The sequence below is a fragment of the Macaca mulatta genome, chromosome 10 (genome assembly GCF_049350105.2).
Source record: "Macaca mulatta isolate MMU2019108-1 chromosome 10, T2T-MMU8v2.0, whole genome shotgun sequence".
NCBI classification, from domain to species: Eukaryota; Metazoa; Chordata; class Mammalia; order Primates; family Cercopithecidae; genus Macaca; species Macaca mulatta.
Genome location: NC_133415.1, coordinates 26,330,256 through 26,347,350, shown reverse-complemented (window position 1 = coordinate 26,347,350; position 17,095 = coordinate 26,330,256). Strand labels below are relative to the sequence as shown.

The 17,095-nt window shown below is 45.1% G+C and overlaps 1 protein-coding gene and 1 non-coding gene across 5 annotated transcripts in view; one reads left to right on the top strand and one right to left on the bottom strand.

Annotated features, from left to right (window-relative positions):
• The window catches only part of SGSM1 (small G protein signaling modulator 1), a 119,728-nt gene that overhangs the window by 13,950 nt on the left and 88,683 nt on the right, over positions 1-17,095 (bottom strand). For all 4 annotated transcript variants that reach the window (XM_015149942.3, XM_015149944.3, XM_015149941.3 and 1 more), the window contains 3 exons: positions 15,537-16,124; positions 10,593-10,717; positions 7,121-7,203 (listed from right to left, as the gene is read on the bottom strand). In XM_015149942.3, the coding sequence (XP_015005428.2) occupies positions 7,121-7,203; positions 10,593-10,717; positions 15,537-16,124 (796 nt within the window). The remainder of the gene's footprint in view (positions 1-7,120; positions 7,204-10,592; positions 10,718-15,536; positions 16,125-17,095) is intronic.
• LOC114670672 (small nucleolar RNA SNORD56) lies at positions 11,333-11,403 on the top strand. Its single transcript, XR_003720368.2, has one exon. It is a non-coding gene; the product is annotated as a small nucleolar RNA SNORD56 (small nucleolar RNA).

Genomic DNA, 17,095 nt, shown 5'->3' with positions numbered 1-17,095 from the left:
AGTGCTGGGATTACAGGTGTGAGCCACCATGCCCAGACAAAAGGCTTTATATTTTAGAAAAGTTTAGATTCACAGAAAAACTGCAAAGACAGTAAAAACTTGTCATACACCCCACACGTGGTTCCCTCTATTATTAGTATCTGGACATTAGCATGATACATTTGTTGAACCGATATGGACACATTATGAACTAAAGTCCATACTGTATTCAGATTTTCTTAGTATGTACTGAATGTCATTTTTCTGTTCCAAGCTGTCATCCAGAACAGCACATTACGTCGACTGGTCATGTTCCCTTAAGCTCCTCTTGGTTGTGGCAGTTTCTCAGGCTTTTCTTGTTTTTGATGACCTTGATAGTTTTTTGTTTTTTGGTTTTTTTTTTTGAAACAGAGTCTCGCTCTGTCGGCCAGGTTGGAGTGCAGTGGCGCAATCTTGGCTCACTGCAAGCTCTACCTCCCGGGTTCACTCCATTCCCCTGCCTCAGCCTCCCGGGACTACAGGTGCCCACCACCACACCCGGCTAATTTTTTTGTATTTTTAGTAGAGACAGGGTTTCATTGTGTTAGCCAGGATGGTCTCAATCTCCTGACCTTGTGATCCGCCCACCTAGGCCTCCCAAAGTGCTGGGATTATAGGCGTGAGGCACTACGTCCGGCAACCTTGACAGTTTTGAGGTGTAGTGGTCAGGTATTTTTTGTAGGATGCTGCACTATTAGCAATGGAATTTATCTGATGCCTTTCTCATGGTAAGACTGGGTTATGGGTTATCGAGAGGAAAACCACAGAGGTAAAGGGCCATTTTAATCATATCATAAGGGTATATACTATCAGCATGATTTATAACTGCTGATGTTGGCCATGGTCACCTGGCTGAAGTCGTGTTTGTCACGTTTCTCTGCTGTAGTTTCTTTCTCATCCCGTCACTGCCTTCCATACTGTACTTTTTGGAAACAAGTCACTATGTGCAGTCCGTGTCTACAGAGTAGGTAGTTGGCTGGGCATGGTGGCTCACGCCTGTAATCCCAGCACTTTGGGAGGCCAAGGCAGGTGGATCACCTGAAGTCAGGAGTTCAAGACTAGCCTGAACAACATGGTGTAACCCTGTCTCTACTAAAAATACAAAAATTAGCCAGGCATCATGGCGGGTGCCTGTAATCTCAGCTACTTGGGAGCCTGAGGCAGGAGAACTGCCTTAACTTGGGAGGCGGAAGTTGCAGTGAGCTGAGATTGTACCATTGCACTCCAGCCTGGGCAACAAGAGTGAAACGTGTCAAAATAAAAAAAAGAGTACGGAATTATGCTCCCCATTTATTATGTATTTATTTATTTTTGAGATAGGGTCTCATTCTGTCACCCAGGTTGGAGTGCAGTGGCACAATCACGGCTCATTGCACCTCGACCTTAGCAGCCTCAAGTGATCCTCCTGCCTCAGCCTCCCAAGTAGCAGGGACCACAGGTGTGTGCCAACACACCTGGCTAATTTTTCTATTTTTTGTAGAGACGAGGTTTCACCATGTTGCCCAGGCTAGTCACAATCTGCCTACCTTGGCGTCCCAAAGTGCTGAGGTTACAGGCATGAGCTACCATGCCTGGCCTACTTTTTTATTTTATTTTGTTTTATTTTATTTATTTTATTTTATTTATTTTGAGATGGAGTCTCACTCTGTCACCAAGGCTGGAGTGTAGTGGCATGATCTTGGCTCACTGCAACCTCTGTCTCCCAAGTTCAAGTGCTTCTTCTGCTGCAGCCTCCCATGTAGCTGGAATTACAAGTGCCTGCCACAATGCTCAGCTAACTTTTGTATTTTTAGTAGAAATTTTTCACCATGTTGGCCAGGCTGGTTTTGAACTCCTGACTTCAAGCGATCCACCTGCCTCAGCCTCCCAAAGTGTTGCAATTACAGGCGTGAGCCACTGGGCCTGGACCTAGTTGTTGTATTTTAGACATAAATGTTTATATATTTAGCCCAGGGGCTTGCAATGCAGTAGCACGATCATAGCTCACTGCAACCTCCAACTCCTTGGCTCAAGCAATCCTCTTGTCTTAGCCTCCTGAGTAGCTGGGACTACAGGTGTACACAACCACGCCCGGCAAATTTTTAAATTTTTGTGTAGAGATGGAGTCTCACTATGTTGCTCAGGCTGGTCTCGAACTCCTGATCTCAAGCAATCCTCTTGCCTTAGCTTCCTGAGTAGCTGGGACTACAGGTGTGCACCACCACGCCCAGCTAATTTTTAATTATTTTTGTAGAGATGGAGTCTCACTATGTTGCTCAGGCTGGTCTCGAACTCCTGATCTCAAGCAATCCTCTTGCCTTAGCTTCCTGAGTAGCTGGGACTACAGGTGTGCACCACCATGCCCAGCTAATTTTTAATTATTTGTGTAGAGATGGAGTCTCACTATGTTGCTCAGGCTGGTCTCGAACTCCTGATCTCAAGCAATCCTCTTGCCTTAGCTTCCTGAGTAGCTGGGACTACAGGTGTGCACCACCATGCCCAGCTAATTTTTAATTATTTGTGTAGAGATGGAGTCTCACTATGTTGCTCAGGCTCATCTTGAACTCCTGATGTCAAGCAATCCTCCTGCCTCGGCCTCCCAAAGTGCTAGGATTACAAGTGTGAGCCATTGCACCCAATCCCATTTTTTAACAGGTTTATTGAGATTCTCACATAAAATTCACCCTTTAAATGTACCATTTAGTGGTTTTAGTACATTCACAATGTTGTGCAATCACCACTATTAGTTCCAGAACATTTCTTCACCCCTGCAACCCCGAAATCCCTGTATCAATGAAGCAGCAACTTCATATTTCTCTCTCCCCCAAGTCCCTGTCAACGACTAGTCTTTCTGTCTCTATGGATTTGTCTACTCTGGACATTTCATATAAATGGAATCACACCATTTGTGATATTTTGTGTCTGGCTTCTTTCACTTAGCATAATGTTTTCAAGGTTCATCCACATTGTAGTTTGGATCAGAACATCATTCTTTTTTTTTGCCAAATAATATTCCATTGTATGGATATACCACATTTTGTTTATGCATTCATCATTTGATGGACATTGCAACTATTTCCACTTTTTTGAGTATTATGAATAATGCTATCATGAACATATGTACAGGTATTTGCATGAACATATATTTTCAATTCTCTTAGGCATATATCTATGGATGAAATTGCTGGGTCACATGATAACTCTATGTTCATTACTATGAGAAACTGCCAGACTGTTTTTTAAAGTGGCCAAACCGGCCGGGCATGGCGGCTCATGCCTGTAATCCCAGCACTTTGGGAGGCCAAGGTGGGCGGATCACCTGAGGTCTGGAGTTCGAGATCTGCATAGCCAGCATGGTGAAACCCCATCTCTACTAAAAATACAAAAATTAGCCAGATGTGGTGGTGGGTGCCTGTAATCCCAGCTACTTGGGAGGCTGAGGCAGGAGAATCACTTGAACCCGGGAGGCAGAGGTTGCAGTGAGCTGAGATTGTGCCACTGCACTCCAGCCTGGGTGACAGGATGAGACTCCATCTCAAAATAATTAATAAATAAATAAATAAATAAATAAAGTGGCCAAACCATTTTACAATTCCACCAGCAATGTATGAAGCTTCCAATTTTTTCATATGCTTATCAGTACATGATTTTCTATTGTTTTGATTCCAGCCATCCCAGTGTATATGAAGTGGTATCTCACTGTGGTTTTGATTTCCATTTTCCTAATGACTAATGATGTAGAACAGCAGTGCTCAACCTTTTTGTCACCAGATACCAGTTTCCTGGAAGACAATTTTTCCATGGACAGGGAGTGGAGTGGGGGGTATAGTTTCTGGATGAAACTGTTCCACCTCAGATCATCAGGCATTAAATTCTCAGAAGGAGTGCACAACCTAGACCCCTCATATGCACAATTCACAATAGGGTTCGCACTCCTAGGAGAATCTAATGCCACTGCTGATCTGACAGCAGGTGGGAGGTGGAGCTCAGGTTGTAATGCTCACTAGCCTACTGCTCACCTCCTGCTGTGCAGCAAGGTTCCTGTCTGTGGCATAGGGCTTGGAGACCCCTGATGCAGGGCATCCTTTAACTTGCTTATTGGCATTTGCGTATCTTCAATTCTATTGAGAAATGTCTATTCAAATCCTTCAGCCACTTTAATCAGGTTGTCTTTTTATTGTTGAATTATAAGAGTTTTTTATATATTTTGACTACGAGTCCTTTATCACACATACGACTTGCAAATATTTTCTTCTAGTCTTTGGGTTCTTTTCACTTTCTTGATGGTGTTCTTTGAAGTACAAAAGTTTTTAATTTCGATGAAGTCTAATTTGCTTATTTTTTCTTTATGTTTTTGGTGTCATATCTAAAAAAAAATTCCCTAGCCTAAGGTGACAAAGATTTACTCCTGTTTTTAAGTTTTACACTTTTAGTTCTTGCATTTAGGTCTATGATCCATTTTGAGTTAGTTTGTTGTATGTGGTGTGAGGTAAGGGTTCAACTTCAATTTTTTGCATATGCATGTCCAGTAGTTCTTGCACCATATGTTGAGAAGACTGTTTTTCCTCACTGAGTTGAATTTTCTTAGTACCTCTGTCAAAATCAATTGACTATCAATGTAAGGGCTTACTTCTGGATTCTCAATTCTATTCCATTGATCTACATGTTGATCCTTATAGAAATACCACTATTTTAAGACCTTTGTAGTAGATTTTGAAATCAGGTACTGTGAGTCCTGCAACATCTCCTTTTAAAAATTGTTTTGGCTATTCTAAATTCCTTAAATTTCCAATTTTAGGGTCAGCTTGTCAATTTTTGAAAAAAACAAACAAACAAAAAAAACAAAGGCAGCTGGGATTTTTGACAGAAACTGCACTGACTTTACAGATCATTGGAGAGCATTGTTACCTTAACAACACTAAGTCTTCCAATCCATGAACATGAGATATCTTTCCATTTATTTTGTTTTTTAAAATTTACTTCAACAATGCCTTGTAGTTTTCAATGTACAAATCTTGCATTTCTGTTAAGTTTATTCATAAGTATTGTATTTTATTTATGTATTTATTTATTTGAGATGGAGTTTTGCTCTTGTCACCCAGGCTGGAGTATAATGGCGCAATCTCAGCTCACTGCAACCTCCGCCTCCTGAGTTCAAGCGATTCTCCTGCCCAAGCCTCCCAAGTAGCTGGGATTACAGGCGCCTGCCACCATGCCTGGCTAATTTTTTTTTTTTTTTTTTTTTGAGACGGAGTCTCGCTCTGTTGCCCAGGCTGGAGTGCAGTGGCCAGATCTCAGCTCACTGCAAGCTCCGCCTCCCGGGTTTACGGCATTCTCCTGCCTCAGCCTCCCGAGTAGCTGGGACAACAGGCGCCCGCCACCTCGCCCGGCTAGTTTTTTGTATTTTTTTTAGTAGAGACGGGGTTTCACCATGTTAGCCAGGATGGTCTCAATCTCCTGACCTCGTGATCCACCCGTCTCGGCCTCCCAAAGTGCTGGGATTACAGGCTTGAGCCACCGCGCCCGGCCTAATTTTTGTATATTTAGTAGAGACAGGGTTTCACCATGTTGGCCAGGCTGATCTCAAACTCCTGACCTCAGATGATCCAGCCACTTCAGGCTCCCAAAGTGCTGGGATTACAGGCGTGAGCCAACATGCCTGGACTATTTATTTTTTATTTATTTATTTTTTAGACGGAGTCTCACTCTATCACCCAGGCTGGAGTACAGTGGTGCAATCTCAGCCCAATGCAACCTCTGCCTCCCAGGTTCAAGCGATTCTCCTGCCTCAGCCTCCGAAGTAACTGGAATTAGAGGCATGCACCACCACGCCTGGCTATTTTTTTTTTTTTTTTTGTATTTTTAGTAGAGACTGGGTTTCACCACGTTGGCCAGGATGGTCTCAAACTCCTGACCTCAGGTGATCTGCCCGCCTCGGCCTCCCAAAGTGCTGGGATTACAGGCATGAGCCACTGCACCCAGTCAGTATTGTATTCTTCTAGATGCTGTTGCAAATAAAATTGTTTTCCTAATTTCATTTTGGGATTGTTCATTTCAAGTGTATAGAAATACAAGACACTTTTGTTTATTGATCTTGTATCCTGCAAACTTGATAAACTATATCAGTTCTAATTTTTTTTTTATTCCTTAAGATCTTCTATATGCAAAATCACATCTGTGAACAAAGATAGTTTTACTTTCTTTCTAATCTGAATTATTTTTATTTATTTGTCTTTCTTAATTGCCCTGGCTAGAACCTATGGTGGCAAAAATAGACATACCTGTCCTGTTCCTGCTTTTAGGGAGGAAGTGTTCAGATTTTCACCACTGAGTATGATGATATTTGTGAGGTTTTCACAGATGCCCTCTATCGTGTTTAGTTCCCTTCTATTCCTAGTTTGTTGAATGTTTTTTATTATGAAAGGATGTTGGATTTTCTTGTGTTTTTCTGTGTCAATTGATATGATTGTGTGGGTTTTTCCCTTTATTTTAGTAATGTGGTGAATTAAAGTGACTGAGTTTTGCATGTCAAACCACCCTTGCATTCTGGAGATAAGCCCGAGTTGGTCATGGTGTATCATCTTTTTTATATCTTGGTGAATTAAGTTTATTGGTATTTTGTTGAGGATTTCTGCATTTGTATTCATAAAGGATATTGGTCTGTAGTTTTCTTGTTACGTCTTTGTCTGTTACTGGTATCTGCATGCCAATGAGACACCCAGTCCTCATACGAGGTCTGGCTTTACTGAATGAGTTAAGAAGCATTCCTTCCTTTTCTACGTTTTTGAAGAGCAGGTGAAGAATTGGCATTAATTATTCTTTAAATGTTTCATAGAACTCACCAGTGAAGCCGTCTGGGTTTGTTTTTTGTTTTGGTTTGTTTGTTCTCATTCATATTCATACAATCAGTGGCTAGCAAATGCCTATCTGGGTGTTGAGTATTGGGCACCATGGAATATAAGGACTTATTATTTCACTAGGATATTGATGTGTTCACCAAACAGGCCTTCGGAGCACCTGGCTGGAGCCACATTCCGTACAGTCAAAAAATGAGATCAACCCCTCTGCCATGCAGTGGAAAGGAAATGCGCCCCCAGCCCTGGGGCAGTAAAGACACACTCACCATCATCCAGAATGACCAGCAGTGGAGCCAGAAGATCACACATGCCCTGGACATAGCCGATCTCAATGTGCTGCCAGATGTAGCTAGAAAAGACATAAGGGGCCAATTATGGCAGCCACGGCCTGCCTCTCCAACCCACTCCAACTTCCGCTCCTCCCGCTTCTGTCCCCAATCCCTCACTTGGACCTCTCCCTCAGCCTCCTGCCTGCATCCCTGTTCCCAGTGTCTCTCTTTAAACATCCTATGTGCAGCTACCAGGATGACCTCCCTAAAGGCCAACTCAGGAGGCCTCTTCAGGCTCAAAACTTGCACAAGCACCCTGCTGTCTGATGGGATGTTATCCAAACTCCTTTACTGGGGGTACAAGGAGTAATGGCCTCCTCCCAATTCATCTTCACAGCCTCAAATATCGCTTCCACACTGTCCTCCTCTCCAGCTACACTGACGTATTCACTTTGCACAAAGAGATCACAAATTTATGTTTCTGTATCTTTGCCCTACAGCTCCCTTTGTCAGGAATTCCAATCTGTCCCTTACTAGTAACAGCTTATATTTACTGAGCACTTACTGTATACTCAACCCACTATTTTCTTTTCTTTTTTTTTTTTTTTGAGACAGAGTCTTGCTCTGTTGCCCAGGCTGGAGTGCAGTAGCGTGATCTCTGCTCACTGCAAGCTCCACCTCCAGGGTTCATGCCATTCTCCTGCCTCAGCCTCCCGAGTAGCTGGGACTATAGGCGCCTGTCCCCATGCCCAGCCTTTTTTTTTTTTTGTATTTTTAGTAGAGACAGGGTTTCACTGTGTTAGCCAGGATGGTCTCGATCTCCTGACCTCGTGATCTGCCCGTCTTGGCCTCCCAAAGTGCTGGGATTACAGGCGTGAGCCACCGCTCCTGGCCCCTCCACCCACTATTTTCAAAATAGTCATGTGAAACATGGACCATTATCCTATTTCACAGATGAGGGGACTGAAGCATAGACAGGTAAATGACATGCCCCAAATCATACACCTAATAAGTGGCAGAGGCAGTACTTGAACCTAGGAGGCCTTACTCAAGGATATATGATCTTAGCCTCTATGTGAAACAGTTTCTTTAGTGTTCCTTTTTTTTTTTTTTTTTTTTAAGACAGAGTTTCACTCTTGTTGCCCGCACTGGAGTGCAATGGCACAATCTCAGCTCACTGCAACCTCCACTTCCCTGGTTCAAGCGATTCCCCTGCCTCAGCCTCCCAAGTAGCTGGGATTACAGGTGCGTGCTGCCACGCCTGGCTAATTTTTGTATTTTTAGTAGAGACAGGGTTTCGCCATGTTGGCCAGGCTAGTCTTGAACTCCTGACCTCAGGTGATCTGCCCGCCTCGACCTCCCAAAAAGTGCTGGGATTACACGTGTGAGCTGCCATGTCCGGCCTATGGTTTCTTTAGTTTTCTTAACTTTGTCAAAATCCATCTCAAAAGGTCACCACTTCTGTGAAGTCTTCCATGATTTCTCCCTATGCCTTAACCAGGAAGAAGTCAGTTCATTTTTACTTCTTCCCAGCATTTTTTTTCCATTTTAATGTAACACTTATCAGACTATATCACAGTTTAAAACATTAAAAAAAAAAGTACATTCAGGCTGGGTGCGATGGCTCATGCCTGTAATCCTAGCACTTAAGAGGCCAAGGCAGGTGGATTGCCTGAGCTCAGGAGTTCAAGACCAGCCTGGGCAACATGGTGAAACCCCATCTGTATTCCAATGCAAAAAATTAGCTGGGTCTGGCAGCCTGCGCCTATAGTCCCAGCTACTCGGGAGGCTGAGGTAGGAGAATCGCTAGAACCCAGGAGGCGGAGGTTGCAGTGAGCTGAGATCTCACCACCGCACTCCATCCTGGGCCACAGAGCGAGATTCCATCCCCCCACACACAAAAAAAGTACATTCATATTATGTTATACAATATATAATCAATTAGATATTACTAAATTGTTAGTAGTCGTTAATTCTGGGTAAGTGGCACTGATGGGCAGAGATGAAGGAAGAAGTTTCTCTTTCTATCTTACGACCTTCTAATTTCTTTGATTTAGGTTTTTGTTTTGTTTTGAGACAGGGTGTCATTCTGTTGCCCAGGCTGGAGTGCCGTGGTATGATCACAGTTCATTGTTCCTCAACCTCCCAGGTTCAAGCCATCCTGCTGCCTCAGCTTCCCAAAGTAGCTATGACTATAGGCGCACACCATCATGCCTGGCTAATTTATTAAAACTTTTGTAGAGATGGGGTCTTGTTATGTTGCCCAGACTGGTCTCAAACTCTTGGCCTCAAGCGATCCTCCTGCCTTGGCCTCCCAAAGTGCTGGGATTAGAGTTGTCAGTGATTTAGATTTTTAACAAGCATGGGTTACTTTCATATTTTAAGAAATACCAATAGTAGCTGGGCGCGGTGGCTCACGCCTGTAATCCCAGCACTTTGGGAGGCCGAGGCGGGCGGATCACAAGGTCAGGAGATCAAGACCACGGTGAAACCCCGTCTCTACTAAAAATACAAAAAAATTAGCCGGGCACGGTGGCGGGCGCCTGTAGTCCCAGCTACTCAGGAGGCTGAGGCAGGAGAATGGCGTAAACCCAGGAGGCAGAGCTTGCAGTGAGCCGAGATCGCGCCACTGCACTCCAGCCTGGGCGACAGAGCGAGACTCTGTCTCAAAAAAAAAAAAAAAAAAAAAAAAAAAAAAAATACCAATAGTAATTTTTTATTATTTTTATTACTTTTTAAGAGATGGGGTCTCCCTCTGTCACCCAGGCTGGAGTACAATGATGCAATCATAGCTAACTGCAACCCTCTAACCTCTGGGCTCAAGCTACCCTCCTGCCTCCACCTCCCAAGTATCTAGGACTACAAGTGTATACCACTGTGTCCAGCTAAATGTTAAGTTGAAAAAAATTATTTTGTAGTGACAGGGTCTCACTATGTTGCCAGGCCAGTCTCTACTTTTTTGAAGTCTGTGAGGAACTCAAGTGGTCTCAAGTGATCCTCCCACGTCAGCTTCCCAAAGCGCTGGGATTACAGGAATAATATCTTTTTAGTGAACAGTAATAAACAGTCTTAGATCTTGGCTTCAAGAAAAACAGAAGAAGAACAGATTCTACAGCCAGAGAGGCGTGGCTATGAGTTCCTGCTCAGCCACTGCCCGATGCCCACTCAGCAATGAGGCTCTTCTGGAGCCTCCACATCGTCACCTATAAAAGGGGTTAATACCTCGTAGGGTTGAGGAGTAAGTGAGCGATGATAGTATAGGCCTCAGGACAGTGGCTGGTATACAGTAAGTGCTTAATAAATGCTCTATATTATTGTTGTTAAATTGTCACTGTGAGCTAAGTAAGATTCCACGTGAGTACGATGCCAGCTTCAGAAGCTGAAATAACTTCTAGGTGGGCCCCCTATGTCCCCCATTTCACCCATCCCCCCTCCCCATCCCCTAGAGCCCCTCGCTGCTCCCAGCCACCTGCACATGATGTTACGCAGCTTCTCCAAGTTGGTGGGAGTGAAGTACCAGTAGTTGCGGTCACACCTCTGCACATCCTTCTCGATGCGGTGCAGGTTCACCGTGTACAGGTCCAGCAGCTCTGGCTATAGGCCACCGGGGCGGGGGGTAGGGGGAAGAGATGAAAAATTACATCTGAGTCCCCACTGGGAAGCAGCAATCCTATCTCCTCCTCCTAAACCTCTCCTGTTGTCACTGAAAATACATCTCCTACCTGGACCAGCCAGGTGTTTGATTTGTTTTTGTTTTCCGGGAGGGTGTCTTTAATTTGCAGGATGGACATTCTCCCTCAGAGAGTTACAACTATAGCTGGAAGTGAACCTCTCCCTGCTGAAAACTGGACAAGGAGAATGAAGAACTGAACAGAGGTCAAATTCTGGTAACAAACCAGCCTGGCTGCTTGAACAATTAGCTTAATTTCAAAATGGCTCAATGATATGGCAAGAAAATAAGAAACATTTAAGGACCAAAAACTAACCCAGAAATGTGAGAAAACACTAAAGCTGGCCTCTGCCTTAAGGAAAGCTAGTCAAGTGGGAAAATTTAAGCTTAGATTTAATTGTTTTATGCTCCCCCACCCAAGCTGAAGATCTAATAAGAGACCTTCCTACAGGAAGGTAGGACCCCAAAGAGTCACACTCTCAGCAAGGAAAAACTAGAAAAACCCACTAATATTTTGGGATCTCAAAACAATTGCCTGTCCACAGTGACAGCAGTATTTTTCATCCACAGTAGTTCACCTTATGAATGTTGACACTTTGGGTCTGAGTGAAACAGCAACGATACCTGACTGCTTATACCTTGATCATAGTCATTAAATTAAATGTAAATGTTATCTCCCTGGATAATTAAGAGCCACAAATCAGGTTTGTAACTCATGCGGTTTATAACCCAAACTCCCATTACCTGGTGGTCTGAAAGATCAGAGAACGTAGCTGTCATCTCAAATTTGTTATTTCCCTAGTACTAGAAAGAAGCAAAAGAATACCCCTCTCTTGAGGCATCTACCTTCCACCTGGGTCTTAAATAGTGCAGCAGATAATATCCCAAGAAATATGAGCTCGTGTTCAAAAAAATCACAAAACACTCAGAGAAAGAAGGTGCCCAGAGTGACGGTCAGCACAAATACAAGACAACAGAATCAGAGCCATCAGGGCCTCAGTTGTTAGAGGTATCAGAAACAGATCATAAAATAAGTATGTTTACTGTATTTAAAGAAATAAGGCAGGGCGCCAAGGCTCACGCCTGTAATCCCAGCACTTCGGGAGGCTGAGGTGGGCAGATCACTTGAGGTTGAGAGTTCGAGACCAGCCTGACCAACATGGTGAAAACCCATCTCTATTAAAAACACAAATTTAGCCGGGCATGGGTGTGTGCTTGTAATCCCAGCTACTCGGGAGGCTGAGGCAGGAGAATCGCTCGAACCCAGGAAGCGAAGGTTGCGGTGAGCCAAGATCATGCCATTGCACTCCAGCTTGGGCAATAAGAGAGAAACTCTGTCTCAAAAATAAATAAATAAATATATAAATAAATAAATAATAAAAGAAAAGGTTAACAGTAAGAACAAAAGCTGGTGTGCACTGGTTCACGCCTGTCATCCCAACACTCTGGGAGGTCACAGCGGGTAGATCACTTGAGGCCAGTTCAAGACCAGCCTGAGCAACATGGCAAAACCCCGTCTCTATAAAAATTACAAAAAATGGTCGAGCGTGGCGGCTCACACCTGTAATCCCAGCACTTCGGTAGGCCGAGACGGGCGGATCACGAGGTCAGATGGAGACCATGTGGCTAACGCGGTGAAACCCCGTCTCTACTGAAAATACAAAAAACTAGCCAGGCGTGGTGGCGGGCGCCTGTAGTCCCAGCTACTCGGGAGGCTGAGGCAGGAGAATGGCGTGAATCCAGGAGGCGGAGCTTGCAGTGAGCCGAGATCACGCCACTGCACTCCAGCCTGGGGGACAGAACGAGACTCTGTCTCAGAAAAAAAATAAAAATAAAAAAATTAGCCAGGCGTGCTGGTATGGTACATCCCTGTAGTCCCAGCTACTTGTGGGGCTGAGGTGGGAGGAAGGATCGCTTGAGTCCAGGAGGTGAAGGCTGCAGTGAGCCATGATTGCGCCACTGCCCTCCAACCAACGGGACAGAAGGAGACTGTCTAAAAAAAAAAAAAAAACAGAACAAGAGACTATATGAAATAATCAAGTAGGTCATTTTATAGCATATTTGAAGAAAGGCCAAATAAAATGTTAAAAAAAATATTAAACACTAGAGACAGGTGACAGAAAATAAAATATTCTGGAAGAGAGAATTGCTCAATTGAAAGGCGATCTGAAGAAATGATCCAGAATTCAGCACAGAAGGACAAAGAAATGATAAAAAAGAGAAGCAAGCCAAGCGCGGTGGCTCATGCCTGTAATCCCGCACTTTGGGAGGCCAGGGCGGGTGGATCACGAGGTCAGGAGATCGAGACCATCCTGGCTAACCCGGTGAAACCCCATCTTTACTAAAAATACAAAAAAATTAGCCGGGTGTAGTGGTGGGTGCCTGTAGTCCCAGCTACTTGGGAGGCTGAGGCAAGAGAATGGCGTGAACTCGGGGGGCGGAGGTTGCAGTGAGCCGAGATCGTGCCACTGCACTCCAGCCTGGGAGACAGAGCGAGATTCTGTCTCAATCTAAAAAAAAAAAAAAAAAAAAAAAAGCGAAAAATGTGGAAGTCACTGAGGTACGTGCTTCATCTAAGAGAGTAGATTAAGAAAGAGAAAACATGAGTGACACAAAAGAAAGCTCAAGATCAGGACGGAGGAAGATCGTGAATGATAACGACACATCAGGTGCAGTGGAGTGGAGGGCGTCAGTAGGCTTTTGGGGAGAAGTCCTTGGACACATAGAATAAATGAAAAACCTGGTATGTTTGAATGTCTGAAGATAGATTTAGGAAAGTGGCAAAGACTTCTGGGGGTGAACTCACTTTAAATATGCAGCAAACTAAGAAAAAGAAAACAGGAAAATGAAAACACATCTAGGAAAAACAAATTTTTTACAGGAAAGACAAAAATTAGGATGGTTTACTACACGGCTTACATATTACTCTGTTAAAATAATGCAAGCACTGACATTTACAGTAGATGCATAAAATATTAACACTGTACATATTTTTTTTTTTCAAGATGGAGTCTCGCTCTGTCGTCCAGGCTGGAGTGCAGTGGCCCGATCTCGGCTCACTGCAAGCTCTGCCTCCCGGGTTCATGCCATTCTCCTGCTTCAGCCTCCCGAGTAGCTGGGACTACAGGTGCCCACCACCATCCCTGGTTAATTTTTTGTATTTTTAGTAGAGACGGGGTTTCACCGTTAGCCAGGATGGTCTCGATCTCCTGACCTCGTGATCTGCCTGCCTCGGCCTCCCAAAGTGCTGGGATTACAGGCGTGAGCCACTGCACCCGGCTAACACTGTACACATTTAACTAAATCATTACATAACTATATTAGAAGGACAGGGATGAGAAGGTGTCACGTGTGGTGAGAGCTGGAAGTTGGGAAGAAATGGGAACTGAACCATCCTCTTTCATAGTGGGAAGTCACTAGAAAATGTCTGAAACTGAAAGAAAGAGAGATCAAGAAGCAGCAATGCCAGTGTGTTAGAGACCTGGGGGCAAACACCAAATAATTTGGGCAGAATAAGTAAAATGATTGCCTCTGTGGAGGGTTAAATAGGGTGAGATGGGGCAGGTATCTTCTGGGTTTTATATCCAGCCTTTTCTGTGTTTCACTCTTTATGGGCTTGCCTATCTTTGAAAGAAATAACAAGTTCTTTAAAAAATAATCATAAATATGATCCTCCCTTTCAGTTGATGGCCTTTGGCTTGGGCTTTCTAGTAAGAAACCAAACTTGAGTATTTACAAAGTATTGGACCTAACTCTAAATCATGATGCTCATGACCAAGGCTGCTGTTGACTGACTGCTTACTATGTGCCAGGCACACAGGACTTTAACTCATTCATTCTGAAAACAACTCAGGAAGAGAAGTAAGACACACACAGAAAAACTCAGGCTCAGAAGAATAAAATGACTTGCTGAAGCTGGGATTTGAACCCAGGGCTGTTGACAACAAAGCCTGCCTTTTTTTTTCTTTTTTCTTTCTTTCTTTATTTTTTTTTGAGACAGAGTCTCACTCTATCACCCAGGCTGGAGTGCAGTGGCTGGATCTCAGCTCACTGAGATCTCCTGCCTCAGCCTCCCGAATAGCTGGGACTACAGGCACCCGCCACCACGCCCAGCTAGTTTTGTATTTTTTTAGTAGAGACGGGGTTTCACCGTGTTAGCCAGGATGGTCTCAATCTCCTGCCTTCGTGATCCGCCCATCTCGTCCTCTCAAAGTGCTGGGATTACAGGCTTGAGCCACCGCGCCCGGCCTTTTCTTTTTGTCTTTTTTTTTTTGGGAGACAGAGACTCACTCTGTCGCCCAGGCTGGAGTGCAGTCGCATGATCTCGGCTCACTGCAAGCTTTGCTTCCCGGGTTCACCCCATTCTCCTGCCTCAGCCTCCCAAGTAGCTGGGACTACAGGTGCCCACCACCACGCCCAGCTAATTTTTTGTATTTTTAGTGGAGATGGGGTTTCACTGTGTTAGTCAGGATGGTCTCAATCTCCCGACCTCGTGATCCGCCCATCTCAGCCTCCCAAAGTGCTGGGATTACAGGCGTGAGCCACCGTGCCCAGCCCCCATTTTAAAATATTGTATTATCTTCTCTCCCAAATGGGTTTCTACAGTGAATCCTCCATGATGGAAAAAAATGCAACGAACCAGAGGTCTGACTCTGGGGTCATTCTGGATAATGGGCTTGTAGTACATCTCACCCTCCTGTAGCTGGAAAAAAGGAAATGGAACGGAGGGTCCTGGTGACTTACAGAGTAGGTGACACCGCTTGAAGACACAGGGGACACCTCGTTGGCAGAAGTAGTCACAGCCAGAGAAGCCAGGGCAGGGAAGAGACTTTCCATCTCAGGCTCCTCCGAGAGGTTGTCCTCGCTGTCTGCCTGGCCACGTTTCTCTGCCTCGCTGCTCCTCCAGCCCTCCATCACGACATCGTCCTTTTCAGGCAGGGCCACGTCCAGGCTGCCCGTGATGGACATGAACTCGTCCATGCTCTCGTTGGCCAGGAGGTCGCTCTCCAGGCTGTCCTGCACGGCCAGCTCCTCCCGGGGAGCCTCATCCTGGGATGTGGTGGCCTCGCTGCTCTGCCTGTCATCCACGCTGCCATCCCGAGGTCGCAGCACTGGGGGAGTGTTCCGATGGGCATCCAAGACACTGTCTTCTGTGCTCAGACTGGGCTCCGAGTGCTCTGAGAGGCCCGAGGAGAAGTTATGGGAGGAAGGATGACCCGAGTCTGGGGAACAAGTGCCATTCACTAGGTTCCCATTGGGGATCTTGGGCTGTTTCTCCTCCAATCTGCCTTCAGCCTCCACCTGCTCCACCTCATCCACAGACTCAAACACCTGAGGACAAGGTGCACAAAAACAGATGGACCAGCATGTCCACTGCAGCACTACTTACAGCAGCAGACTAAATATCCAACAACAGGTGATCGGCTTAAATATGGATCAAGCATGCACTGGAATACCATACAGTCAGTGAAAAGAGTGAGGCAAAGTAAAGTGTAATGTATGCTCCTATTTGTGACGAATAAGAAAGTGGTCTAGGCTGGGCGTGGTGGCTCACGCCTGCAATCCCAGCACTTTGGGAGGCCGAGGCAGGCAGACTGCTTGAACCCAGGAGTTCGACACCAGCCTGGGCAACATGGTGAAACCCGGTCTCTGCAAAAAATACAAAAAATTAGCCTGGTATGGTGGTGCACACCTGTGGTCTCAGCTACTTGGGGGGCTGAGGTGGGAGAATCACCCGAGCCCGGTGAGTCCAGGCTTCAGTGAGCTGTGATCATGCCACTGCACTCCAGCCTAGGTGATGGGAGTGAGGCCCTGTCTCAAACAACAATAAAAACGTATTCTATGCATAGAATAACCCAGAAAGAAACAAGAAAGTAATGCAGTTGAGTCTGTTTGGTTTTGTTTTTTGAGATGGAGTTTCTCTCTTGTCGCCCAGGCTAGAGCGCAGTGGCACAATCTCGACTCACTGCAACCTTCGCCTCCCCAGTTCAAGCGATTCTCCTGCCTCAGCCTCCCAAGTAGCTGGGATTACAGGCGCCACCACCACACCTGGCTGATTTTTGTATTTTTAGTAGAGACGGGCTTTCACCATGTTGGCCAGGCTGGTCTCGAACTCCTGACCTCAGATGATCCGCCCACCTTGGCCTCCCAAAGTGTTGGCATTACAGGTGTGAGCCACCGTGCCCCGCCTGCAGTTGACTCTGAGAAGGGGATACTGGGGAATCAAAATAAGGTGAGACAATAGCTTTTCGTCATATAGACTTTTACCATGTGTACATAATTTTATTTTTATGTATGTATGT